A 15,086-nucleotide genomic window follows, 5' to 3' on the forward strand; every position below is an offset into this window, starting at 1 on the left:
AAGGAGCTCTCTGGGGTCACCACGAACCAAGTGCTGCGTGGGGGCCAAGAGCCCCTATGCTGTGTTTTTAGATGATCCCATTTCTTGGCCGTCTCTGGTGCTCACGGGGGATGAAGACCCCAGGGCAGCCCAAGGGGAAGGTGTCTTGGGATCTCCAGGTCTGCACCAGCTTGGCAGGCACCTGGGGGCACCTCCCCTCCTCCCTGAGCATCTCCTTTTGCCACCAGAGTCTTCCCCAGCACCACCACGGACCTCAAGCTCTGAAAGACTTTGCTGGCCCCTTGCATTTACTCATAAGTAGTTTTGCCCACCAGATAAAAGAGCAAGAGGCCACATCAGTACCATCAGGAACAATCGAGAAGCCAGCACCTGTCGGCACCTCCGGCATCCCCAGCACAGGCTCCCACTGTCCCCATCAAGCAGATGAGGAAATGGAGGTGGGGAGGAGGCCAGCCCTGCTGCCACAGCGAGGGGTTAAAGCTCGTCCTTGCTGGAACGCTTCCTGCATCTGTCTGTCTGACGCACAGTCACACGAAGGCCTCAGGCTGCCCATCATGACTAGCCATGTCTGGTGCAGCTTTCAGAGCCGACGGTTGGGGGGAGCCCTCACCTCACTCCCTCCCGCCCCCGCCCAGCCTTCACCACGCACCCTCCCTCCTGATGCAGACAGAAGCTAAAAATACCCTTCCGTCCCCACGTGGCTGCTCAGCCCAGCCCCACAGGCCCTCCCTGCCCCTGGCGCTGCCGGCTGAGCGTCCAGTTCTCAGGTCTGTGTTCTCAGCAACGGGGTCCAGGGCCGACTGAGAGGTAAGATCAAGGGGGCTCTGCACTGGGGCAGACAACAGGGGAGGTGGGGACCAGGTGGGTGACAGCAGGGCAGCTAGGTTATGATCAGGCAGCCCAGTGGGCTTGGGGATCACAGCTGAGTGCTTTGAACCCAGGCTCCTTACATGGGTGGGGGCTCAGCAGACATGGTTCACTCAGTGTCCTGGCTGGAGAGGTGGCCGAGGGAGGCTGGACCACCCCTCAGGCTGCAGCCAGGGCCTCACCAGCCAGTCATCAGCACAAGGTGGATTAGGCCTCTTGCCATCCTGCCCGCTCACCCTTCCTTCCTCCTGGCCTGGGCAGGCCCTGGGGTGAGGCTCTGAGACCCTCCAGAAGCCCCTGCCCCACGCTGGACTGTGAGCAGCAGGCAGCAGCAGGCATTCCGGAGGCCCTTGGGAAGGTGGCTGGGGGTTCCTGCCTGCTAGCTGCTGTTGCCGCCACAGTAGCAGCTGGCCAGAGGGAGCACAGCAATGATCGGAATGCAAGGCTGTGGGCGGTGGCCCAGGGACAGTGCCCCTCGCCTGGACAGTCCCCAGCCAGTCTCCCTTCTTCCCCTTGGAGGGCAGAGCACCTCCCGGAGGGAGTCAGCAGGATGGATGCTCGGCCGGGTGCTGGGCATCGGCGCCCACTGGACTCCCGGGCCGTCCTGCCCAGGCTGGTCCTCGGAAGGCCCCAAGTGGTCTCCTTGGGCACTTCCTGCTCTCGAGGATGGAGATGGGGCTCCAGTGGGTGGGGAGATGGTGGGGCCTCAGCTCCCACTGCCCGGAACCAGCGTTAGGGCTGCGCCCACGTGTCCCTGGTTCACTGGCTCTGTAGACTGGCCTTTGTCCTGTTGATCTGCTGATTCCCAGTGGCCCAGCCACTTCTCCTGCCCTCAGAGGGCCCCAGGAGGCACCCCCTAGTGGAGGCCTTGCCGCTTTTTGTTGTTGGGGGCGACTCCAGATGAACACCTTAGTACAGACTTTTTCTTCCTTTGGGATGGTTTTCCTAGGGCCAAATACCAGAAGTACATAAATAAACCTACACATAATTAAATAAGTCCAGAAGTAGATTTGCTGACCCACCAATATGAACATTGTGGTGCAAAATGACCCTCCAGAAAGTTGCCTTTGGGGTGTTTCTCCCAGCCGAGGCGACATGGGTGTCCAGACCATGGGCCCCAAGTCTGCTCTGAGTTCAAATCCCAGCTCTGCCACTTCCCAGCTGTGTGATCTTGGGCAACTGACTCAAGCCTTCTGTGCCTCAGTTTCCCCAGCTGTAAAAGGAGCACTGAGCGCCCCCACCTGACAGGACTGTTGTGAGGCTGAGAGAGGAGTGTGTGGCAAGGCATGTCCATGGCTACGCATGTGGGGAGCAGTGTGGCTGTGTGCGACCGCAGTGAGGGGGTGGCCTGAGCCCCTTCACTGTCAGCCTTTTGATAGCAGATGAGGAAACCAGAGGGGTGTGGCTTGCCCACGGTCACCAGCAAGATCATGGCAGGCAGACAGTGAGATCAGTGGGGCAGGAAACCTCTCAAACGTCCCTCGACGGCCCCCCAGCAATGTTAGATCTGGGACAGAGGAAGCCTCTTGGGAGTGTGGGCGCTGGGGGTCCCCGTGCTCTAGGGGTCTGTTCTGTGTAGCCCAGAGCTGCGGAGCAGACCCAGCCCTGTGCTGCCCCACTAGCCTGGCCATGGGTAGTTCTCCCACCCTCTCCCAATGGGACCAGCCCGTGCTTGCTCACGGATGGCAAGGACCAATGGACAGACGGTCGGACAGATGGGTCATTCAGGTAAGTGAGACGGTCCCCCTTGGCTTACCCTGCTCTCTTCTCTCCCTAGGAGCTCCGCTGGGCTCAACGCACTTCTTCCCAGTGGGTGAGTGGGCCGCCAGGGGTCCCCTGCTGGCCCTGGCATCATGGTGCGGAATGTGGATGACCTGGATTTCCACCTGCCCTCGCATGCCCAGGACATGCTGGACGGCCTGCAGCGGCTGCGCTCGCAGCCCAAGCTGGCCGACGTCACGCTGCTGGTGGGCGGCCGGGAGCTGCCCTGCCACCGTGGCCTCTTGGCACTCAGCAGCCCCTACTTCCACGCCATGTTTGCAGGAGACTTTGCTGAGAGCTTCTCCGCACGCGTGGAGCTGCAGGACGTGGAGCCGGCCGTGATGGGGCAGCTGGTGGACTTTGTGTACACGGGCCGGCTGACCATCACCCAGGGCAATGTGGAGGCGCTGACACGCACGGCCGCACGCCTGCACTTCCCCGCTGTGCAGAAGGTCTGTGGCCGCTACCTGCAGCAGCAGCTGGATGCCGCCAACTGCCTGGGCATCTGTGAGTTTGGGGAGCAGCAGGGGCTGCTGGGCGTGGCTGCCAAGGCCTGGGCCTTCCTGCGGGAGAACTTTGAGGCTGTGGCACAGGAGGATGAGTTCCTGCAGCTGTCCCGAGACCGGCTGGCCACCTGTCTGGCCAGCGACCTGCTGCAGGTGCAGCCAGAGCAAAGCCGGCTGGAGGCCCTGCTGCGCTGGGTGCGCCATGACCCCCAGGCCCGGGCCTCCCATCTGCCTGAGCTGCTCAGCCTGGTGCACCTGGATGCCGTGCCCAGGCCTTGTGTGCAGCAGCTGCTGGCCACAGAGCCGCTGATCCGGGAGTCAGAAGCATGCCGGGTAGCACTGTCCCAGGGCCATGGTGGCGTAAGTGAGGGACCAGGGGCTCCCATCCCTGGGGAGGCAGGGAGAGGAGCCCCAGAGACCCCACCTGCATAGGGGTGGAGGGGAAGGAGAGGGCATCCTTCGGGTACCCCCAACCTTGCAATGCTCCTTGCCTTGGGCTGATTACCTGTGAGGGTGTTACCACTCACCCCTTAAGTACAGATTGTGCCCCTGTGTGCCACACCCTGGACATGAGGGAAAAGGGAACCTAGAAATGATAAGACCTGACCCCTGTCCTGAAGGAGCCCACAGCTCCTGGGGACAGACCTCAAGCAGAGTTGAACGGCCAGCGCTGGGTGAGGCACATGCACAGGACACTAGGGACATCCTGAAGGGTCTGGAAGTCAGGGAGGGCTATCTGGAGGAGTCAGCACCTGAGCCGGGCCTTAGAGGAGGGATAGGGGCTCAGCAAGAGGACAGGGAGGGAAAACCATCCTGGAAGGTGGCAGGGATTGTGCACGAGCACGGGGGCACAGAGAGTCATGGCAGCCCGCCTGCCCCTGAGGAAGCCATTCATGCCTGTATGAGGTACAACTTCTTACTTGTGCTGGCAGTGGGCCAGCAGGCTGAGTAAGTCCTGATGAAGTGACAGGCCTGGGTGTGGCTGGGACAAGGAGCCGACGGATGGCTCAACTGCAGGCAGCCTGCCCAGGGGCCTTGCTCAGAGGACTCCCTTGGAGCAAAGAAAGTCAGAATGAAGAAGTGGTTCTGGCTGATGGTTCCCAGGCCACGGATGGACCATGTGGTGGGCAAAATCCTAACCCCTGCCACCGCTGATACCCAGTCACAATGGGCTTGGCTTTCTACTGCAGCTGGCTTGGGGGCCACTCCTGGCTAGGTGGTCATCTTGTAATCTCTGGTGGTGGGAGATCCAGGCATTCCATAGGAGGGGCCAGGGTGGCAGTGGGGGACCATGGGATCCGGGGAGTCCTGGGCAGTGGCTACTTACTGGCCATTCCACGTGGAAGCATTCCAGCATTTCCCGCCAGGCTGGAGCCATCCTAGTGCAGCCTGCTGCAGTCTGCCAGGGCAACAGGGACTCCTGGGGGAAAGAGGGAGGCTCATGTGGGGTACTGGGGACAGGCTCTGGGTCACTTCCAAAGGTGGGTGCAGAAATGCCTTCAAAGGCGTGTGCTGACTGCTGGAGATCAGCAGGTTTGCTGCTCAGGGCACACATGGACCTGCTGCCCTCCCCTCATGGCACACCTGCCACCATCTCCAGCCCCACAGCAATATGCACACACACACGCACACATGGATGCACACACGCATACATGCGTGCAAACGTGCTGAGGCCCACCTGGACCCATGAGTGGATGCTGGCACAGCAGGACACTCGCACCCCTGGGCACCAGGAGACAGTCAAGCCTGTTCTGACCCTGCCCTCCTGGCCCTGCAGGTGCTGCCGGCCCTCCTGGGGAATCTGGAGGAGGTTCTGGTGGTGGTGGGCGGGCGGTCGCTGGAGGAAGACGAGGAGGGCGGCGAGGAGCCAGCCACCCACCCCGGGAACTTTGCCTTCTATGACACCAAGGCCAGTGAGTACCCCTCCCTGGCTCAGGGCTCCCCACTGTCCCTGGGTCGTGCCCACCATGCCAGTGGAGCAAGTGAGGTGCATAAAGCACAGGATCTGCCCAAGTCCACTGTCCTGGGCGTGCCTGGGTGGGCCCCAGTAGGGGCTGCAGAGGTGCCTCGGGGGCCACGGCAGGAGGCAGCATCCCCTCTCCCTGTAGCCAGAGCCCCTGACTCCAATCTTTCTTAGGTCCTGGGGCTGGTGTAAGGGGTCCCACTGCCTGACTGCACTACGGTGGTGGGCACCTGGCTGGCTGCTCCTTCAGTGCCCCTGCCCTGTACACCCAATGGGGGAACCAAAGCCTCGAGCACAGAGCGGGACTGAAAGGGTGCAGGAGCCTGGGGGTGGAGCTCAGGTCCAGCTCTGCCCTTGGGCAGGTCACTTCACTGCCCTAAGCCTCCGTTTCCTCATCTGTGAGATGGGTTCTGGCACCTCCTCGCACAGGTGTAGGGAGGTCCTGAGGTGGGCACTGTCCACCTGGGAAGGAGGGCTGAGAGCCCAGCAGGGGCTCTGGAGGGCCATGCTGGCCCCAGGGAAGCTCTGTGGAAAGCGCTAATGTGGCTGGCTGGTGTCCTGGGGCCACCCCCCATGGCGTCAGCAGCTGGCAGGCTCAAAGAAGTCCAAGACTGGCTGTCCCGGCCAGGGGCTGACGTCAGGAAGGAGCAGCTGTCCCTCAGACCCAGCTGGAGGGCAGCGGGGGGGCCACTGGCAGGCGAAGGCTGCTGACTGCTGGGCAACCCTGGGGTGACAGAGACATGAGTCAGGGGGACACTCAGTCCCTGCACACAGTGCCAGGCTCTGCTCCAGCAAGGCCTGGAATTCCGCATGTCCCAAAAACCATGGTAAACAGTAAACAGTCTTCCCACGGTACATCGCAAGGCCTGGGTCTCTTCCACAAACACCCAAAACATGTCCATTTATAGGACTTTAACATTCTCTCATTTATTGTCTCATTTTGATTTTTCAAAATATTTCCTCACCTCTTGCCTCGGTTTACCCCATGTACCTCCATGAGGCAGGTCTGACTTGGGCACATTCCTCTGTCCATCACAACAATAGTGACGATAATCCTAATGGCCACCGTCAGCTGAGCAGTGGCCACGTGGCAGATACGTCTGCTCCTGTAGTGCCCACGCCTCCCTGAGAGGTGGGGAAATTGAGGCTGGGGTTAGTCCAAGGCCACACAGCTGGTGCACCAAAACCAGGATTTGGACCCTGTTCTGCCTGCTGCAAGGCCTGTGTTTGATCTCCTGTACACCCCTGGCCGCCATGGGCTGAGACGGTGGTCAGGATGAATGAATGAATGAATGGGGAATGAGTGAATGAGTGGTGTTTGTGTTACAGCCCACTAGTAACACCAACAGATCAGGGCCCTTAACCCATCTGACTGAGGGGAGAGCAGACCCAGACGGGTCGGCTGCAGGGTCAGGGTGACACCCCCCAGTCTCCAGAGCCGGGGCTGCCTCTTGTCGTATCCCTGGGCACAATCCTGTGTCCAGTCTGGGTGCCAGGTTCTGGAGGGTGGTGAGGGGAGGTGGTGAAAGAGGTGGGCCAAGCTGAGCCAGGGTGCCCAGGGCCGCCTCTGACCGCACCCCACCAGCTGTCACCCTCTACCTCTGCGGTAGCTGGGCCCTGTCCCTTCCACCCCAGCAAGGCCAGAGGAGGGTGGGCCTCAGCCGGGAGCCCAGCCACCCTGACCCCGCTGCTTCTCTCTTCCTGCCAGAGAGGTGGATGGCACTCCCAGACTTCCCCGACTACCACAAGTGGGGCTTCTCCCTGGCAGCCCTGAACAACGACGTCTATGTCACAGGTGGGCAGCCCTGCCCAGCTAAGGGCACCGCGCAGCACAGCCGAGTCCGACCATCCCACACTCAGTGTGATCCGTGACAATTTAGTCAAGACTCTTCCAGACTTTTCCATGCGTGTGAAAACGAGGAAGTTTAAAACCCACGGGTACACTCGTGGGGGCTGACCTGCTGTGCTCCTGCAGCCGGGGCCTCCCCAGAGGAGCTGTGTGAAATTGGGGTCCTTTTAAGATTCGGGTGGTGGAGAAAGCATCCACTGATGGAGGTTTGAGGCCACTGATCTTGTCCCTCTTGTTTTTGGGGGGCGGAGGGACCTGTCCAAAGTCACCCAGCTAGACTTGCCAGCCACAGTCCCGCCCCTGGCCTGCCACACTCCCAATCACAGCTGGGCATGGGGGTAGGGTCCCAGACATTGGTCCCAGCCCCCACAGGCAAAGGGACCCCAGGCTGGCGGTGCTTGTGTGGACAGAACCTCTCCTGGCAGGCGGCTCGCGGGGCACCAAGACAGACACCTGGTCAACCACTCAGGCCTGGTGCTTCCCGCTGAAGGAGGCAGCCTGGAAGCCCGTGGCACCCATGCTGAAGGCCCGCACCAACCACGCCAGCGCAGCGCTCAACGGGGACATCTACGCCATCGGCGGTGAGCCCTCCCTCCTCGTCCTCCCTCTCATCCCTGCTGCAATGACTCCCCCACCCCACGCCCCAGGGGGGACAGAGCCCCATGCCACAGGGGCACCGCTCCCACAGCTGCTGTCAGGCAGGGTGAGTGAGCCCCACACTAGGGCTCCGGCCAGGCGGGCCATCAGCACCCACCGCCTGGGTGCCCTCGACAGTCAGCTCCCGGTGCTGCTGACGCACACAGGGACAGAGAATGAAGGACCACGAGGAAGTCCCCAGACAGGGACCTGGCAGGAGCTCAGACCTTGAGCTGCCAGCAGAGATGACCACACCCATCCCAAGCCTTTGGGCTCAGCCCTCAGCTGGGGTCACTGGGAAGCCACCAGGATGAGGGGACCCACGGTGGCCACTTTGCTTTTGTTCCTCCACGCCCCCAGCCTGAGATGGGACACCCAGGGTGGCCCCTGCTGTCTTACAAAGCCTGGACCTTGAGTTTCCAGGAACCCTTCCCTCGTCCCCAGCCCCCTGCAGCCCTGACCCCCAGCCAGCTGAGCCGCCCCACCCCTAGGCACCACTCAGGACGTGGTGGAGGTGGAAAGCTACGACCCCTACACAGACAGCTGGACGCCTGTCAGCCCGGCCCTCAAGTACGTCAGCAACTTCTCAGCCGCCGGCTGCCGCGGCCGGCTCTACCTGGTGGGCTCCAGCGCCTGCAAGTACAACGCGCTGGCCCTGCAGTGCTACAACCCTGTCACAGGTGGGCAGGCACTGGGTGGGGTGGGGCTGGGGGTGTTGGGACAGGGGAGCCAGGTGGCAGTACTGTCGTCCCAACACAGCCAGGGGTGCAGGGCGGGGCCTAGAGGACAGGACAGGTGACCAAAGGCACCCTCTGAAAGGCTACAGTACATCACAGTGAGGCTGACGGTGAGGGTGAGCATGGGGAGCTCCTGAGGACAGGGACAGGGAGCTGGCAGCTACAGTTCTCTTAGAAAGGGCCACAGCCCCATCAGAGGGGATGGGATGGTGGAAAAAGGAGGGGGCAGAGGGGTCAGGGGCTGAGGGGCTCACCTCTGCAGGGTCACAGCCTCGTCCCAGCCTAGAAGCAAGCCGCATGTTTGCCCTGCCCAGGCCTCAGTGCAGCAGCTGGGGGACCGGGCTGGGGGGCAGGGTGCCCAGGGGCAGTGACGGGGAAGCCCAGCCCCAAGCTGGGTCCTGAAAGCTACCTGGCTGCTTTGTCCTGGAACTGGCCTCATGGGCCGGGAGCAGCGACCTCTGACCTCCAGGCCCAGCATGCTGGAGCTCGGGCTGTGGACTTGTCCTGCTGGGGTTCGAGTCCCAGCTCAGCTCTCTCTAGCTCAGAAGCCTTCCTGGCCCCGGTCTCCAATCTGTTTCCCTCTGGCCTGTGGAGGTGAGAGCAGGACCCTCTCAGCAGTGTGAGCCTGAGCATCCCACGAGAGGCCTCCTGGACCCGGGGGCCGTGCCCACTTGGTTACTAGACCCTGGGGGACAGGGACAGGACAGGAAGGAGGTGGAGGCCCAGGGGCTCACAGCAGTCCCCGGTCAGGATGGGGACCGGGCCATAGCCCCTCCTGAGGGTGAGATTCCTGAGGGATCCCCACACCGTCCCCTCCTCTCCTGAAGGGAGAGAGTGAGGCTCAGTGACAGGCAGGGAGTAGACCTGCCCCAGCGCTCGGGCCCTGTGGACCTCCATGGCCGCACCGCCAGGGGCCCACTCCCATTTCACAGATGGGTTCACTGAGGCTCAGAGAGGTCCCTGGCCCTGGGTCCTCAGACTGGAAACGACCTCCCCTCTGGAGGAGCCCACCTTGGAGACCCTGGTGAAGGTGGGCCCGTGTCCCCGCAGATACGTGGAGCGTGATCGCCTCGCCCTTCCTGCCCAAGTACCTGTCCTCGCCGCGCTGCGCGGCACTGCACGGGACGCTCTACCTCATTGGTGACAACACCAAGAAGGTCTACGTGTACGACCCTGGGGCCAACCTGTGGCAGAAGGTGGGCCTTCCCTTGCCCCCGTGCCCCACCCCGGTGGAGAGCCACTGCCTGGGACTCCTGACAACGCAGAGCGCAGGCCTGCAAACAGCGGGATGGGCGGCTGGGCCACCAAGGGGCCAACAGCACAGGCAGGCGCAGGCGCGGGCCCCGCGAGGGGGAGAGCACGGCTGCTGGGCTGCTGGTCCCCACTAGTACTCTGTCCCCTGCATGCCTTCTTCCTGGGCAGGGGTGGCCTGTCCCCCTCATCAGGGAGCAAGACCAGGCTCAGCCATGGACTAGAGGAAAGGGACACCTTCCTGTTGTTGGCCAAGAGGGGATGGGCCCTGCCCTGGGGGTCAGCAGAGGAGGGCTCCTGAGCGGTGGGAGTGGCAGGGGCAGCCAGCTCCTCGGCCCCCCAACCCCAGTGCCATCCACCACACACCTCCTCTTGAGCCATCAGACACAGGGGACGGGATGGGAGGCGAGCATGTCCTCCAAGCAGCTTCCCTTGGAGGAGGAGGGACAGTGTCCAGGAGGCCCATGATGGGTCTCAGTGCCAAGCCGGATGCCTGGGTCTGCCCCCTTGAGTCTCTGGAGGCTGAAGAGGTGGCGCCCCTTCCTGAAGCCACCAAAGTCTGTACTGACCACCGGGTGACAGCAGGGCCTCTGCAGTCCTGCTGCCCACACCTCTGCCTGGCATCAGTGCTCAGCAGACCCGAGGCCCCCATTACAGTAGACCCGAGGCCCCCCATTACGGCAGGGAGGCCACGGTTCTGGGCTGGGGTCTCGCCAATGTGGGGCTCTACTTTGCCTTCTCCAAGCCTGGGGGTGGGGGTAGCTGCCAGTTACCGTCTTCGTGTGGAAGGTCACAGACAGGCCTCACCCTTCCTGTCCACCCCGGGCTCTTCCAGAAGCCCTCATCCCATGACCCCTCTCCAGGGCACTCGTGAACCATGGGCTGGGGCGAGGGGTGCAAGGGTGGACGAGGGGTCCTATGGAGGGCTCAGCCCTCCTGGGTGTCTGCCGGGGCTGAGCCACACCTGCGCCCTCCACGAGAGCCGCTGTGAAGCTTAGACCTCTGTGGGAGGCGGCTCTGGGCTCAGGCCTTGGTGTCCCCCCACCCCAACTGCAGGGGGCTGGAGATGTGGGCCAGAGAGGGGAACGGTGAGGTCTCCCTGCTAAAGGGAGAGTCTGAGGAAGCTACGGGGAACTTGGGGGTAAGCTCCCCAGGGAGCCGGTGCGCTGGTGTCCTGGACAGGACATTGAGCCAGGCACCTGGCCGTCCTCCTCACCTGTCCCCCGCCCCCACCAACGACCCCCCTTGCTGCTGCCTTCTGGCTGCCCGCTGGACACTGACCAGCTGACTGTCCCCAGGTGCAGTCCCTGCACAGCCTGCATGAGAATGGTGCGCTGGTGCCACTGGGCGACGCGCTGTACGTGACGGGAGGCCGCTGGCAGGGCATGGACGGCGACTACCACGTGGAGATGGAGGTCTACAACACCGTGCGGGACGCCTGGACCCGCCACGGTGCCCTGCCCCGCCTCTGGCTCTACCACGGGGCCTCCGCCATCTTCCTGGATGTCTCCAGGTGGACCCAGCCCTTCAGCCCTGCCCAAGAGCACTGAGCGGGAAAGGGGCTCCGAGGAGAGGGTCCCCAGAGCAGCTCCTCCTGTGGTCACCCCCGTGGGCTGGGCCCTTTTATTTTTGCCTGTTTGTTCATTTGGAGCTGCTATCCCATCCAGAACTCGGACCAGGCTTGGGCTACCAGGGCACGTCAGATGGCACAGCTCAGAGGACACAGCCTTGGTCTCTGGAGCCACCACAGCAAACCGAGCTGACCAGTGGCCAGGGCCTGAACTCTGCAGAGTCATGTAATGGCAGACGCAGTGCAGCTGCCCCTTGGGGTTGCTGAGACCTCAGAGACAGGAGCCAGTGGGTCCAGGACAGCATTCTCAGAACTCATGTGCTCTCCAAATGTCAGCTGTCCCTGCCTCTGTGTCCCACTGGTGGCTTTCAGAGGAGCTGCATAAATTGGGGGTGGACACAGAGCAGCCCAGGAAGCTGAGGCTGTTGAGGAAGGAGGGACCTTGGGATGGGGCCAGCATCAGATCCTGCATCTGCCGGGCCCCCGCTGTGTGATCAGGGCCTGCAGCCTCCCCTGTCTGGCCTCAGGCTCCTTGTCACCACACACGAAGCTGGGCTTTGGGCTCTCCCCAACCCAACCTCTCCGTGTTGGCACCATGTTCCCAAATCTGCTTCTGGGGACAAAGGAGGCCTCCGCCCAACTCTTCGTGTGTCACCCCCATGGATGCACTAGGAAGGAAGGAGGCGGGGCATGAAGGGCCCCAGGGAAGGGCCAGGGAGGCGAGCAGGAGGGAGTGCGCTCTGACAGGCCTTCCCCTGCTCTTGCGCGATCTGCCTCAAAACGAAGGCTCTGCCTCAGAATCAAGTGTCTCTCCGGGGAGGCTCACCGATGCGAAATCTGCACATTGCGGGGCTGCCTCTTGGGTGCATTGGTGGCTTGTTCCCAGCATGCTCCCGAGAGAGGGTGGTGGGTCGTGACCAATGGGCTCTCCTGCCAGCACGTGGCATGACTCAGGTGGCTCAGGCCTATCCCAGAGCCCCTCAGGCTGATTGGGGTCCCATGCAGGGCTGGCCCAGCCTCTGTGCACCTTCTTTCTTGTCCTGAACGAGGCGCCAAGCTTGCAACCAAAGAGGCAATAAAGGACTCTCACTGGGTGCCGAGTGGCATGTCTCCTCTGTCACAGGCTACGTCAGAGGACGCAGCTGCAATCAGAGTCGGATCCAGCCTGACACTGGCCCGCTGAAGCCTTGGGTGGCTCCCGTCCCCTTGGATCTGGGTTTCTCCTCCAGGGCCAGCCCCTGGCTCCTCCTTGAACCCCACCAGGGCCCCGAGGGGCCTCTGCTACCCCTGTGTCCCACCTGCTTCTGTAGGTCGGGATCCGCTTTGCCCCAGGCAGAGCGGGGCGTCGGGTTCCCGCCCCCAAAGGATCAAGGGCTGGGACCTGAGGACAGCCACATCAGCCGGCGGACTGGGTGAAACAAGAACAAGGGCTTCTGGGGCCCTTGACTTGGTTTCCGTATGCAAATCTTCTGAGACAGTTATTGGAGGAAGTCAGACGAACGGCTGGTAGAAAATGGAGACTCGGACGGGTGGTCGATGGCTAGAGGGAGGCCTGCTTTCCTCTTCTGCACACCCTCTGGGAATGGGGGCTTGAGCCACACCAGGGCCTGGCCCTCAGCTTTGGGGCACCGAACTATACCCTCTCTGATGAGCTGAGCCGCCCTATTCAGGGGCAACCGAGCCTCCTGTTTCCAAGCTATGGGCTGGAGAGCACCCCAGGACGACAACAGTGGGGAGTTGTCCCTACCCCTCTGCCTCCAGGGGCAAGGCAAGGAGCAGGTGAGACTCCAGAGTGCCATTCAGAGAGGGCCGTGGTGATCTGGGCCTTGGGCAAGGGAATGCAGCCGCTGCAATCTGTGGTCCCACAGGGAGGACATGACAGAACTGATGCCCCAACCTCACGTGCTCACCTGCCCTCCAGTCTCCCGACAGTGCCTCCCACCAGCCAAAACCAACCAGAATCCCGAGGGCAGAGAGCTACCGAGACAGTCCTAGAGGCCCCTGTGGGCAGGGCATCGGGAGGGCAAAGGGAAGGTCTGCACCTCACTGATCACACATTCGGGGGTGCTCTGACTGTGTGCCTGGCACTGACACACTCATGCACACGAGAGGCCCGTGAGCAACCCAAGGCATCCTCTTCCATGATCAAAGTCCCCAGGAAAATGAAGCCTCATTAGAAGGTTTGGGGCTAATACAGGCTCCTAGAAAGATAGCCTTGGAACATGTGCAAAAGCCCCCCAGACTCTGAGGCCCCCAGGGGTGTGCGGGGAGTGAAACCTCCCTCCCCAGCCCCACAGTGTTCATGTCTGCCCAGCGGGTGCATGCTGTCTCTCCCACAGCTGGTGCTGGGTAAACTGAGACCCCTTAGCAGACCCCAGCCTTCAGTGAGCACATGTGCCCTCAGTAGCCAGGCCCAGCACAGCTGATGCAGGCTCCGCCCCCTGCGGCTCCCAGGTGAGCCAGCGTCCAGGGATGCCTCCAGCCACTTCCATCGGACTTGGGTTCTCCAACACCTCCCAGACAAGACCCTCGTGTTATTGAGCATCTTCCCTGTACCAGGCAGGGATGGCGACTGCTGGAATCAGGTGTCGATACCTTCATGTAACTGTAATGAAATGGACTGGCCAACTGACAGCTCTGTATAGTCAATTTAGACCACAGCTCCAGTTAGTTGGTCAATCAGCCAGCCCAGGTGAAAAGTAAGCATATTGACCTAGAGCCTGTCACTTAAGAAGAGGGATGGGCACAGCCACGTGCGAGCTGAGGACATCTGCTCCTCCAGGGCCGTGCTGTTCTTTGACCCCACGGCCCGGCACCGTGTGGGACACGCAGCCCAAAGCGTGGCTGTGTGTGCAGCTGATCCTCCTGGGCTCCCCAGTGCCGGGCACACGGGAGGGCAGCCAGACATGAGGCTGACTAATTGAGAAACGAAGCAGACTGTGGCAAGAGTCTTCACGAGGGAAGTAATTCCCATTTGGAATGGACACCCCAGGAGCCAATGTGACTTCCTCAAAGCAAGTGGACTATCCCAGGATCTTTCAGGGTCAGGGCTGGGGTTATTTTGATCACAATCACATTTAAGAATGTGATTCTTACCAAAATGGCAAACAGAACTTCCAATATCTACCCTCTTGTCTTAAACTGAGAGGTGAGTTAAAGACTAATATTTTTCGTTAATCTATTGAAAACATGGAGAAAAAACCCAACAGACCCTCTGGGTAGAAGTGAGAAAGAACATGGAAGTGATTTCGTCTGGTAGCTCCATGACCTTGGGCCAATCCTAATAGCTGAGCCTCAGTTTCTCCATCTGTGCGTGGGGACAATGACATGACTTGAGAATTAGATGACATCATGTGTTTGGAAGGCCTGGGTAAACAGCAAAGGCCACACAACGAGCTGACTGGAGGCTCCCACTGTTTTGGGGGCAAAGGGAGCTTTTATTCCCATGACTTCATCGGCAGAGTTCCTTCCCTTGGAGGAGAGGCGGCAGCTCGCCCGCACCGGGCTGCTGGGAAGCCGGGGCCGAGGCCGTGACATGAGGGCCCAAGAAGGAGGATTAGGTTTCAGCCGGGCATGAAGGCGCGTGGGGAGGCCGCCTCCGCTCTGCCCGAGCCCTGCTCTCCGGCTGCTCATTCGGTGCTTCCACCCCGGGGCTCACGGCACCCCACAGATGCCACCCCGTCTTTGAGCCCTGGCTGTTCCTGCCAGTGGAGGGGGCGCTCGGTGCCCCCAGAACCCCGTTTCTGCTGCTCCTTGATCTGCATGATTCCTTGCTAAGCTCTGTCCTCCTCTGAATAGAAGCTGTTTTGAAATGTCACCCCAGAAACATGCAGGGCCCCCTACCTGAAGGCCCAGCCCTGTCCACTGTCCTGACCCCGGGGCCAGCCTGTGTCATCCCCTCAGGATAGTGTTACAGGAGGCTGTGGCAACACCAGAACCAATTTGA

The 15,086-nt window shown here is 61.6% G+C and overlaps 1 protein-coding gene across 2 annotated transcripts; it reads left to right on the plus strand.

The window, feature by feature from the left end:
- The first annotated feature begins 698 nt into the window (after window positions 1–698).
- Window positions 699–12,234, plus strand: KLHL30 (kelch like family member 30). Of its 2 annotated transcripts, XM_063091847.1 has the most exons (9): window positions 700–807; window positions 2,645–2,680; window positions 2,911–3,494; window positions 4,912–5,047; window positions 6,806–6,892; window positions 7,372–7,527; window positions 8,074–8,262; window positions 9,370–9,515; window positions 10,869–12,234. In XM_063091847.1, exons 3-9 carry the CDS (start codon window positions 2,970–2,972, stop codon window positions 11,118–11,120), a joined length of 1,491 nt encoding a protein of 496 aa, XP_062947917.1. In that variant the 5' UTR covers window positions 700–807; window positions 2,645–2,680; window positions 2,911–2,969; the 3' UTR covers window positions 11,121–12,234. The 2 variants fall into 2 exon arrangements, with proteins under 2 accessions (XP_062947909.1, XP_062947917.1); XM_063091839.1 differs by having other exon boundaries at window positions 699–807; window positions 2,645–3,494.
- The last annotated feature ends 2,852 nt before the right edge of the window (window positions 12,235–15,086 follow it).

The sequence above is a fragment of the Cynocephalus volans genome, chromosome 1, assembly GCF_027409185.1.
Source record: "Cynocephalus volans isolate mCynVol1 chromosome 1, mCynVol1.pri, whole genome shotgun sequence".
In the NCBI taxonomy this organism is placed as follows: domain Eukaryota; kingdom Metazoa; phylum Chordata; class Mammalia; order Dermoptera; family Cynocephalidae; genus Cynocephalus; species Cynocephalus volans.

Coding starts and splice junctions, on each gene's coding strand:
- KLHL30 (XM_063091839.1), top strand. CDS start 2,721: ATGGTGCGGAATGTGGATGACCTGGATTTCCACCTGCCCTCGCATGCC. Junction 6,893..7,371: donor CAACGACGTCTATGTCACAG/GTGGGCAGCCCT, acceptor CTCTCCTGGCAG/GCGGCTCGCGGGGCACCAAG. Junction 9,516..10,868: donor GGGCCAACCTGTGGCAGAAG/GTGGGCCTTCCC, acceptor GACTGTCCCCAG/GTGCAGTCCCTGCACAGCCT.